Below are 12,574 nucleotides of genomic sequence, written 5' to 3'. Positions count from 1 at the left end.
GTCATGAGGAAGATTAAACAAGAGGGCGTTCCAACCATCCTGATCGCGCCAGACTGGCCAAATGTACATGGTACGCCGACGTCGTGCAACTTACAGCAGACGCCCCCTGGCGTCTCCCCAACCATAGCGACCTTCTGTCACAAGGTCCGTTCTACCATCTGAACTCAGGGACTCTCAATTTGACGGCGTGGCCCTTGAAACCTGGGTTCTAACCCAAGCAGTGCTCTCACCAGACGTCATCACAGCCATGATCAGAGCAAGAAAGCCAGCCTCCGCCAAGATTTATTATCGTACCTGGAGAGCTTTCTTTACCTGGTGCGAATCCCGTGGACAGGTCCCACTCCCTTATTGCCTCCCGAAGGTGCTGGGTTTTCTTCAATCGGACCTGGACGCCGGGCTATCCCTAGGCTCGCTTAAGAGCCAGGTGTCAGCGCTTTCAGTGCTTTTCCAAAGGCGTATTGCTAACAAGCCGCAAGTAAGGACTTTTTTCTCCAGGGATTTTCCCGATTGGTTCCCCCCTACAAACGCCCACTGGAAACGTGGGATCTCAACCTGGTCCTGACAGCATTACAGGCACCACCTTTCGAACCCCATAAGGAAGTCCCACTCCGTATCCTGTCACAGAAAGTGGTTTTTCTGGTGGCAATCACCTCGCTGCACAGGGTGTCTGAATTGTCAGCACTCTCCTGCAGACGGCCTTTCCTAGCTTTTCACCAGGACAAGGTGGTTCTCCGTACAGTACTAGCCTTCCTTCCGAAGGTTGTGTCCACCTTCCACCTCAATGAAGAAATTTCACTGCCATCCCTTTGCCCGGTTCCGGTTCATAGAGTGTAGAAGGCTCTGCATACGCTTCACCTTGTCAGGGCATTGCGTAAATACGTGTCTAGGACTGCACCCTTCCGGAAGTCTAATTCCCTTTTCCTTCTTCCGGAGGGCGTTCGCAAGGGTCTGCCGGCTTCCAAAGCTACCCTTGCCAGGTGGATCAAGTCCACCATACAAGAGGCTTACCGACTTAACAACTCTCCTCTTCCGGCCGGTATCACGGCGCACTTTACGCGGGCAGTAGGGGCCTCCTGGGCCATTCGGCACCAGGCTTCGGCACAACAAGTGTGTAAGACAGCCACTTGGACTAGCCTACACACGTTTACGAAACACTACAGTGTTCATACCCAGTCCTCAGCGGATGCGAGCCTGGGTAGATGGGTTCTGCAGGCAGCAGTGCCCCAAGTTTAGGGACCTGCTAGCACAATATTCGTCCATTGCTTCCCACCCAGGGACTGCTTTGGGACGTCCCATGGTTCTGTGTCCCCCCAATGAGGCGACAGAGTAAAGGAGATTTTTGTGTACTCACCGTAAAATCTTTCTCTTAGCCTCTAATTGGGGGACAGAGCTCCCACCCAGTTGCCCTTACGGGCCGTTGTTTGCGGTTGAGTTCTCATATTGTTCTTTGAGCTCATACATAGTAGCCTTCTTACAGGCTTGGTTATGTTATTTCTGTTACGTTCCTCCTAATGCTTTTGCACAAAACTGGAGAAGGCTGACGCCGTCCAGGGGTGTATACTGCAGAGGAGGAGCCAAAGTTAATCTTTTTCAGATTATGCATAGTGTCGCCTCCTAGTGGACAGCAGCATAACACCCATGGTTCTGTGTCCCCCAACTAGAGGCTAAGAGAAAGATTTTATGGTGAGTACACAAAAATCTCCTTTTTGCTGTTATGCTTGTATAATGGAGCAGAACAATGGGATGTACAAATACATGTAGGAATACGACCTTAGTTCCTAGGGCAACACGGTGGCTCAGTGGCTAGCGAGTCCTGGGTTTGAATCCCACCAAGGACAACATCTGCAAGGAGTTTGTATGTTCTCCCCGTGTTTGCGTGGGTTTCCTCCGGGCACTCCGGTTTCCTCCCACATTCCAAAGACATACTGATGGGGAATTTAGATTGTGAGCACCATCAGGGACAGTGATGAAAATATGTGCAAACTGTAAAGCGCTGTGGAATATGTTAGCACTATATAAAAATAAAGATTATTAAGTGAATTTTTCCTTTCCATTTCCATCACACTTGCATCATAGAGACATCAGGAGCATTCAAAAACTGTACACCCCCTAATTCCTTGCACAGAGGGACTTGCTTGTATTCTCATTGGAGGGTTTTGTTATCTAAATTTTCTGCTCAGTTTCCACTCTAAAAACTCTCCAAATCCTCAAAACTTTTTAGTCTTTTTAAGTTTCTGCTCAATTTCTCTAACAAAAACTCCTTAAAAAAAAAAAAAAAAAAAGTTCACATATCCTCACGTTATGTTCCCGCAATGAGTTTTTTTTTAGTCTGTTTTTTGTCGAAAAATTGCTAGTAATCTATTTTGCTTAATGGATGCAGAGAATCTGCAACATCAAAAGCTTGCCTAAAGCTCATCCTGGGAACGTAGCCTAAGCGTACTGAGATTGTTGGACTTTCTCTCTATGCTATAAAATTATGGTCGTTGCCGTCTTGGACATGTTCACCCTGAGGTTGTTTGAGGTTTTTTTTTTTTTGTTTTTTTAAAGCAGATCTCAACAAATAGTCCTTTAAAAACTCTTCTGATTGTATGGGAAATCCACTGTCAAGTTGATACAAGGAATTTGAATATCTTTATTTTTGTAATTGTGGTTTTGAAAAATGCCTGGTTGGAAAAAACTGCATGTCATTTCTGTTAAGTGGCTACTGATAAGCAGCTCTAAACAAGGCACTGTCGAATCAAAAGGCTAGAAGACAAGCTCCAGGAGGAAAAAACTTTTCCAAAATTATGCCAAACCCTTCAGGAAATTAAACATTTTGCCTAAAAAGCGTTTTCTAAAGCAGTTTCCGATTGAAAAACTTGTCGTCTTGTTTGAATGCCTATTTAAAAGCAGTGTGAGCAAGTACCTGATGGGTGCGGCTCGCACTTCTGTGGATCATTGATTTATTTGGAGGACTGAGGTCTTGTGATCCTCATCTGATCACTAATCTTGGCCTGGTTTTCCTTTTAAAAGTCAATGAAGATTATAGAAAGAGCTGAGGAAGCAGTGCTTAGTCCTTATTGCATCGCCTTTGTAGGGCATGACATGGCTCTCTATTGATTTTTAAGGGGAAACCTGCCTGCGTGTGAGTGGGAATCACACGATCCTTTTGGCCAACTGTTTGATAATTGTTGGTCAGTTAAGGATCTGGTATCTCTGATTTTGGACTGCTGATCCTTTTGTTCTCCCTGAGATAAGCCACCACTAAAGATGATTGGCAAGCGGCTCTCTTATAGAGGAATCTGTTTCGCTCAGTTGAGTGAGCCCTCCTGTGTCTGAGAGCTGCCAACTAAACCATTGGCTGACAGCCATAAGCTGTATGGAGGCTTTAGCCTAATAAATGTGATAATATTTATATTGTATTGCTCACTAGGTATGAAGGCTCCCGTTCCGGAGTGCATTGTGCATTTGGAATCCACGGACATCTTTCCAATGGGATGGTGTGAAACTAATGGGCACCCGTTATGTACCCCACCTCCCACGAATGGTAAATTTTCACTTGGGATTTCAATCATTGTAATAAAACAGAACCATCTGTTGTCTAAGTATTGTAGCTAATGAAAGGGCAGCATGTTGCAGGGACAGATTCTTCCTCCTATCAACTGCTAAAAAAGCAATTTAAAGAATACATAGTTATGAGCCCATTGTCTTCATGAGGGAAGTACGCTCCCCTTGGCTATTTTGTTGATTGTTAACCAAGTACCACACTTTAACAGAATTATTCCGGGAGAAGTAATCAAATAGTGAACATATATTTCCCTTAAAAACAATTTTAATTCCTTATTATAGTAAAAAACACCTATCCCAGTGTGTAGGGTAAAAAAAAACCCATATAACCCACAATATTAATATACAAGCAATAGTCTCCCTCATTAATAAAAAAAAAACTTAATCACATATGGTTATACCAGTAGGTAGCCCCTCAATCGTAGGGACATAAGGCCTTAAAAATAGAGCAATATACAATGATGCAAATAATTGAAACTTAGCGTATGTTCAGGCCATCCCGACACGTTTCCCCGTTTGCACGGTTCATCAGGAGAAATGCATATTGATGCAGGATGCCATGATGATGTAAGGCATAACCTGCGCTCTTAAGGGCCTGTCACACTAAGCGATATCGCTAGCAATATCACTATAACTTGTGACATTATAGCGATATTGCTAGCGTTATCGCTGTGTGTGATACTTACCTACGACCGGCTCCCCCGCTGGTTATCGCTGATTGCGCGAGAACGTCCAGGACTGTTTCTCGTCGTCAGCTTCCTGCGGCGCTTCCTGTGGAGAGACTAGCGAGTATGAGGCTCTCATAGACTTGTATTGAAAAGTGACAGGTCACTTTTTGACAAGAGCGACGCTGGGAAACTGTGAAGGCGGCTGAAGGCGAGTAGAAGATAGGGCAGGAGAATTACATTTACAGCATCACTCCGTCAGTGCAATAAAAAAAACGCTGGAGTGCTGCTTTACTAGAAAAATGGACTTGTTCCTATAACATGCTGTCCTTACGTATTGCAAGTATTTGGGAAGCAGATCCACTTTAAAACAAAATGGCTACAAAAAAAAAATCAGATTTCTCATATAGGTGCAATTCTTTGGGGCTCTCCGCTCAGATTCTTTTTCTAGTCAAATGGAAAGGCAGATCTGTTTATAATACTAATGTGGAAAATGACAAAAACCAGCACCAAACAACTTAAAACATACCTGGACCCATTGAAGTCCTCCACTGTCGTCCTCCACTGCACCTGCTCCCCTGCATCCATGTACCACTTGTATTCGATAAAGAAAGGATTGCTTTAATGCATCGCGGAGTGCCACCTATTTTTTCCTCTTTGACCTGTCGTAATAGTAGCCTGCTTTCCCTACAGCAGTATATTTTTGGGGACTCGTCTTCTGTACAGCTGGCACAAAATATTGTTCTGTTTGTCTAGTAAAGGTCAAAAAGAATAGTTTTGAGTCCACTGTATACATAAGGGGAGTGCTCCCTGCTTTTTATCATTGCTATAACAGGACTGCCTGGTTGCTGTGTGTGATAGTAATGAGATGTATGAGTAGCACAGTGGCTCAGTGGTTAGCGCTGTTACTTTGCAGCACTTGGGTCCTGGGTTCAAATCCCACCAGGGACAGCATCTGCAAGGAGTTTGTTTTATGTTCTCCCCATGTTTGTGTAGGTTTCCTCCCGTTATTCCATTTTTTTTTTTTTTTCCCCCCACACGCCAAAGACAATACTGATTTGTGAGCCCCAATGGGGACAGATGTGATGTCAGTAAAACGCTGTGGAATTAATGTGCCATATGAGTAAAATAAACATACAGCTCTGGCAAAAATTAAGTGACCACTGCAAAATTTTCAGTTTGTCTGATTTTTCTCTTTATAGGTATAAAAAATATATATATAAGCAATTTACATTTTACTTAAAAATAAGTAAAATGTAAATTGCTCTTTTATTCTATAAACTACTGACAACAGGTCTTCCAATTTCCAAACACTAAATTTTGTATTTATTTTCAGAAAATGAGAAATGGTCAAAAGAACTAAAAAAGCCGTGTTTGCAGACCTCAAATAATGCTAAGAAAACGAGTTCATAATCATTTAGAAACAACAATACTAATGTTTTAACTCAGGATAGAGTTCAGAAATCAATATTTTGTGGAATAACCATGATTTTTAATCACAGCTTTCATGCGTCTTGGCATGCTTTCCTCCAGCCTTTCACACTGCTTTTGGGTGACCTTATGCCACTCTTGATACAAAAGTGTCAGCAGTTCTTCTTTTTTTGAAGGCTTGTGACTATCCATCTTCCTCTTTATTGCATTCCATAGGTTTTCAGTGGGGTTCAGGTTTGGAGATTGGGTTGGCCATGACGGGGACTTGATGTGGTGCTCCTTCATCCACATATTGACCTAGCTGTGTGGCATGGCACAATGTCCTGCTGGAAAAACCAGTCCTCAGAGTTGGGAAACATTGCCTGAGCAGAAGGAATCAACTGTTTTTCCAGGATAACCTTGTATGCGGCTTGATTCATACGTCATTCGCAAAGATCATCCTGCCCAATTCCAGCCTTGCTGAAGCATCCCCAGATCATCTCTGATCCTCCAACAAATTTCACAGTGGGTGCAAGGCACTGTGGCTTGTACGCCTCTCCTGGTCTCCGTCTAACCATTAGATGACCAGGTGTAGGGCAAAGATGAAAATTAGACTCATCAGAGAAGATTACCTTACTCCAGTCCTCTATGGTCCAATCCTTATGGTCTTTGGCATATTTCAGCCTGGCTCTCCTTTGCTTCTCATTGATGAAAGGCTTTTTTTAACATTTACATGACTTGAGCCCTGCCTCTAGGAGCCTGCTACGAACTGTTCTTGTAGTGGACTCCACCTCAGCTGCCATTTTCCATTCCTTTTGTAGGTCACTTTGTTATCCTGTGGTTGCTGAGTGACATTCAAATAAGATGGCGTTCATTCCGGTCAGTGGAGAGTCGTTTTCGCCCTCTGCTGGTCTGTAGCTTTGTTGTCCCCAATGTCCGCTGCTTGACCTTGTTGTAATGGACTGCGGTCTTAGAAATTGTAAGGATGGAGGCAACATGACGCTCCCTGTATCCCTCTGCTAGTAAAGCCAGAATTGAGCCCGTCTTTTCCTCACTCAAGACTTTTCTTGTCAACTCCTTGGCATGGTTGTTATTTCTTCATTCCTATTACTTTTGGGATATTACTAGCTCTTGTTTTGCCATCCAGCTTGTCCTATTGTGAACACCACAGCAGGGTTTTTATACTTTCCTTCGTTAAATAATATTTGGTTCAGGTGATCACCTAGTCAGAAGCACATTAAGTAGAATGAGGTGTACTCTGGTCAGAATTCAACTGACACTGGAATGGAATGGCTGTCAGACATGTAGAGAAGCTGATTTTTATAACACTGTGCAGTGGTCTCTTAATTTTTGCCAGAGCTGTATATCAATCTGTATATAATCTGACAAAAACTTCCGTCTCCTAACTATTCTTTGTCTGTTCTGTATGTAGAGTCACTATATTTTTGCTGATTTTAAAATTGGAAGAATAATGTGCATAGACATCTAACTGTTGTGCTTTTTATTTTCTATAGCAAAACCTCGTAAGAAGACTGCCAGTAATTCTCAGGAGCCGTAAGTACTGAAATGTGCAAATCTGCACACAGTTACAATTGTTGAAATTGCAGTGATACACCATACCTGCTGTATATGGCATTTATTACATGTTGGTCCTTGCGGGCAGCAATTCTCAGTCAAAATATGTGGCGGAACTTATTCCTACGGGTGCCCACTATATTCTGACCAGCCATTACTGCATGTGAGCTTGCTCTCTCTCCTCGTGAGCTCAGTCAGTCACGGGTTTGTTTTATAAATGGAAACCACAGCCTAGCCTCGGATCCGTCACGTGACTCCACTATGGTTGTGCCGTAACTTATGTGGTGTGTAGGGTTCTAAGGACAGGTGCTTTTTTTTTTGCCAATTATATATATTTTTTTTTTTTTTTTTTTAGTGAAGAATCACTCAAATGCTTGATGAAAAACTCCATCCTATTCATTTCTACTGTAAAAATCACTTTGCTGTTCAAATGTTTGGTGCTTGGGGCTATTTATTTTTTATGCATGTCACTCCTTTTTGAAGCGGGTCCTGATGGAGTCTGTTTCAAACTAAGCACAAGGAAATGAATTCTCCCAAAACTCTTACAAAAAAAAGTTTCCTGATGCAGTTTGCATTTGAAAATTCAGCATTTTTGAGCAGCATAAAAAAAAAAATGTATGCATATACAGTAATGGGAATCCGATTTAGAAAAAGGGTAGGCATGATCTTGTTTGTCTTGGTTTCGGTAGTGGTAGAAACCTCTTTTCCATATCTTGCGTGCAGTTGGCACCAACTTGGCAATATCAAAAGTATTAACCCATATGGTAAACCTGCCATAATGGAGGTCATGGTGTGATGGCCCACTGTTTCTTAAACAGATTCCTGCAGTGGTTGTGTCAGAAGATTGAATTCCTGCTGATTTTGCTATTTCTTTTCCAATTGTCATTTACACAGTATGTTTTTAATGTTCAACGTAGAAGTTTTCTCTGATAACTGGGTAGTGAAGCCACTAGTGATGAGCGAATGTGCTGGGATAAGGTGTTATCTGAGCAAGCTCTAGTGCTAATAGACTTCTGTGTGCTCAAAAAATATGTTTGAGTCCCCTTGGCTGCATTTCTCGTGGCTGTTAGACAGTCGCAACACATGCAGGGATCGCATACAAACAGACAATCCCTGCATGTGTCGAACGGCCTCGAGACATGCAGCCACGGGGACTCTAACATTGCATTTGAGCACTCCGAAGGCACTCTGTTAGCACCGAGCATGCTCGGATAACACCTTACCTTCGCTCATCACTAGAAGCCATCTTTACCCTGCTAGTCCCATCCTCACAATTTACATGGTTGCATATTTTATTCGTTATAGAAACTTTACCTATTTTTTTTCTTTTAGTGATTTGCCTGCTAAGAATGGGCATGGAGTGAATGGGTCAGATACTGCCACTGGCAACACCAGTAAGCTATTTCTCTATTTTTTTTTTTTTCCAAATTGTGTATCCGAACAAAGTTTACTATAGTATTACAATTGGAAACGATAACGACTATATCTTCCTCTTAGTGAAACTATTGCTAATCCTAATATATTCAATTATTAGGTTAAAAAAAAAAAATCTAGGTAATTCAATAACCAGGATTTCAGTTAAATAAAGGCTTTAGGGCTGTTTTTATATCAATACCCCAAAAAATGAGCCGGAACATATGTTGGTATAAGTGCAATGCATAGGTGCACATTCACACTGTGACCATTTAACAGACCGAACCCAAGATTAAAAACAAAAGAAGCCAATACTCTGCGGAAAGTAAAAAGTAGTAGTACATGTAAATAACATGGGGTACTTAGTTACCTTTTATGCTCTTTTGAGCAAAATAATGCCATCTCCCCGCGACAAGGTGTACCGAGTCAGGACGTTGCCTAACTCGCGTAGCTCAAATCTCTGTAATTCAATAGCCAGGATCATAGATGATGGTCTTAGAGCTATTTTAATATCAACTTCACACTGATCTGTGAATGTATTTTTGACAAACTTCACAACCCCTTGAATTGTGCATAAATAGCCCCCCACCCCCCAAAAAAAAAAAAAAAAAGTTCTAAAGGAAACCTGTAATGTAAAACGAAACAGCGCTAATCTGTAGGTTAATAGCGTTCCGACACCGAGCAACATCAGTACTGAGAGCCCCACTGCCGGGACTACCTGTGCACTCCTGAAGACAAATGATGATTAAACCCTTTAAAGGGAACCTGTCATGTAAAATAATGCAGTCAATACGGTTCAGAGCCTTGACTGAAACCGTGCCGGCGCCGCCCCACTGCCGGAAGGAATAAAATTCATTTCTTTATCGCCTTATTGGGGGACACAGATTACCATGGGGTGTATGCTGCTGCTGCTAGGAGGCTGACACTATGCAAAAACAAGAAAATTGGCTCCTCCCTGGCAGTATACACCCACCGACAGATACCAAGTACCTCAGTTTGTGCTTGGTGTCTGTAGGAGGTGGACCGGGATCTACTCAGATCCGCAGTTACTAATTCCTTTCTTTCCTTAGGTGTTTTGTCGAACTTTTTAATCTTTTCTCGTTTGTTTTTCAGGTTCTCCGTCGGGAAACAGGGTGTAGTTATCGCCCTGATTTCCCATATCAGGCGGCTGAGTGAGCAGTGTGGTGTCATCCACATCGCAACTCTCAGTACCGCAGGCAGGACTTTTTCCCCTATCCCCATTCGTTGCTATGGGCTGATGACTGGTGGCCAGTCCTTGCCAAAGCAACTCCTCACCCCTCTCCCGGGACAGGGCTGAGAGTAAGACGGCGGCAGCCAGTGGGCTATCCTTCGCTCCCAGCAAGAAAACACCGTCTTCTGCATGACAAAGGGTAAGAGGACCTCTCCCAGCGGCCTGTCTGCTCGCATGGCCCCTGCGGTCATCCTCTTCAGGGACGTCAGGTAAGAGTCTGATCGTTCCCTTCAGCCCTGCATTTCTCTGAGCATTAGAATTTCCCGCTCCTCCTTCCCCACTACAAGCCGCGCATCTCACGCTGCAGCCGCGCTCCCCTCTGTGCAGAAGCACCCAGCGGTCCCACATGGAGCGGTCTCCTGAGTATCTGTGGGGGTTTTATTTTATTACAGGGGGGTTTTACAGCGGTGTGGCGCAGGCTCACCTCTATGTACCGGCGCCGCAGCCATTTCAGTTTACAGTTCCAGGCGGGAGAGGAGACCGCGTCACTTTCACTTTCTCCCCACTCTGGATGCGCTCATTTCCTCACTCTGGGCGCGCTTTTCTCGTGCCCATTCCACCCTATCACAGGACGCCTTTCTTGTTAGAGGCATCAATCTTTTAATACCGTGCCCCTACACTGCCATTGTCCAATCACGACCTGGCGCCAAGCTCCGCCCCCCGACTTCACTGCCAGCTTCCATCCTGCAATTTCACTTGCTTCCTCACTGCTTGGGGGACTCTTCAGGGTCCTGCTGCTCGTCAGATTCCCGGTAGGCTCGGCGCTTTATGGCATATTGGCTCTCCTCTGCAGTCCCTGTCTATTTAGTGTGGCCATAACGAGTTATCCACCTATGCCCGACCCTTCAACGGCACTTTCCTTTAAGTCCACCGTTACTCACTACGCCTGTGCACGCTGTAAAAAGAAGTGGGCTTTGGGTCAGTCGTCACCCTTCTGCGCATCCTGCAGTCCTTCAGCTATGTCAGCCTCTCAGGAGCACACCAATTCCCGTGATGAGGGTACTTCCCCTCTCCCAGAGCAGGCCGTTGCTATGTCTGTCGGTCTCTGATCTGACTAAAGTGTCTCAGTCCCTGGTCCAGGTCCTAGAACGACTACCACAGCTATCTACTGCCACCTGTGCGCCGACCGCCTCTCAGGGTGAGTCGCCCACTCCTGACCGCGACCTTCCGAGAGACAGGGCAGGAGCGCTAGGAAGCGGGCTCTGTCTACTTCGTCCTCTAGCTCGCAGGGTCCCTCTGAGTCTGCCAGGTTTCATTCCCCTTCCTCCGATGACGACCCTAAGTCTGGCGATGAATCTCAATCGAAATCTAGTTCAGAAGCAGACTCCGTTTCTAAAACACGGGACGTGGTCGATAGACTCATTTCGGCTATCTTTCAAACCCTTAAAATTAAGCAAGATAAGGCTCCCCCTCAGGAATGCTCTGTGCTCCTTAAACGAGAAAAACCTCCGTCTCGAACCTTTCCCAATCACAAAGAGTTCGATACTACCTTATCCAAACACTGGGAGCGCCCTGAGCAACGTTTCTCAGGCCGCAAGTACCTAGACGTGCTTTACCCCTTTGAGGCAGACCTGCTCACAAAATGGACCAAGGCTCCCGAGGTGGATCCCCCAGTTTCCCGGATAGCCTCTAAAACGGTTCTATCCCTGCCAGATGGGGCATCGCTTAAAGAGCCTACGGACAGGCAGATTGAATCTCTGGCTAAGTCAATTTTTGAGGCATCCGGTGCCTCCCTCTGTCCTATTTTCGCATCAGCCTGGGTAGCGAAAGTCATATCCGCTTGGGTCAGAGAAATCGTCGCATCCGGATACAAGATCGAATTTGCTTCCCCCCCGAACAGACGTTTTTTCCGGTCTCGGCCTCCAAGACAGCGGTCCCAGATTCCGGGGTTCCTTCAAGCCATTTCCTCCCTTCTTTCCGCCGGTTTTCAGGGTTCTACTCAAATCTCTTCGTAGTCCCAAAGAAAGACGGCTCCCTTCGTCCAATTCTGGACCTCAAATTGCTCAATCGCCACGTGAAGATTCTTCATTTCAAAATGGAGTCTCTTCGGTCGGTGATAGCCTCCATGGAACCCGGGGAATTCCTCTGCTCTGTGGACATACGGGACGCCTATCTGCACATTCCGGTTTGTGTGCAACATCAGAAATATCTTCGATTTGCGATTCAGGGAGATCACTATCAGTTCACGGCTCTTCCCTTCGGCCTAGCTTCCGCTCCCCGTGTTTTCACGAAGGTGATGGCGACCGTCATGGCCATCCTTCGCTCCAGAGGGATCCTCATCATCCCTTATCTGGACGATCTTTTGATCCAGGGCTCGTCCCATCAGGACTGCCTTCAGAGTCTTCAGATAACCCTGGACACACTCTGCCGCCTCGGTTGGCTAGTCAACAGGGAGAAGTTCATTCTGATCCCCACTCAGCATCTGACCTTTCAGGGCATGGAATTCGACACGAATCTAGCCTGCGTTTTTCTTCCGAGGGAAAAATTTGCGGCTCTTTCCAAGGGCATCAGAATTCTCAAACGGCCAATTCCCATTCGGTTCTGCATGAAGGTTCTGGGGAAGATGGTGGCTTCCATGGAAGCAGTGCCCTTCGCACAATTTCATCTTCGCCCCCTCCAGCGGTCTCTGCTTTCAGCCTGGGACAGGACCACGATGTCCTTGGACCGTCCCATTCTCCTCCCTCTCAGGGTGAGGCAATCTCTCACTTGGTGG

The 12,574-nt window shown here is 45.1% G+C and overlaps 1 protein-coding gene across 1 annotated transcript in view; it reads left to right on the top strand.

Annotated features, from left to right (window-relative positions):
* SFMBT1 (Scm like with four mbt domains 1) overlaps window positions 1-12,574 on the top strand; it is a 145,939-nt gene that overhangs the window by 96,322 nt on the left and 37,043 nt on the right. Inside the window, exons 12-14 of the mRNA XM_073574374.1 lie at window positions 3,413-3,526; window positions 7,136-7,175; window positions 8,529-8,590. Of these exons, the coding sequence (XP_073430475.1) occupies window positions 3,413-3,526; window positions 7,136-7,175; window positions 8,529-8,590 (216 nt within the window). The remainder of the gene's footprint in view (window positions 1-3,412; window positions 3,527-7,135; window positions 7,176-8,528; window positions 8,591-12,574) is intronic.

The sequence above is a fragment of the Dendrobates tinctorius genome, unplaced genomic scaffold (assembly GCF_039654945.1).
Source record: "Dendrobates tinctorius isolate UK_male_01 unplaced genomic scaffold, ASM3965494v1 ptg000038l, whole genome shotgun sequence".
NCBI lineage: Eukaryota > Metazoa > Chordata > Amphibia > Anura > Dendrobatidae > Dendrobates > Dendrobates tinctorius.
Note: the sequence above shows the minus strand (reverse complement) of the source record. Positions and strands in the feature narration are given on the sequence as shown.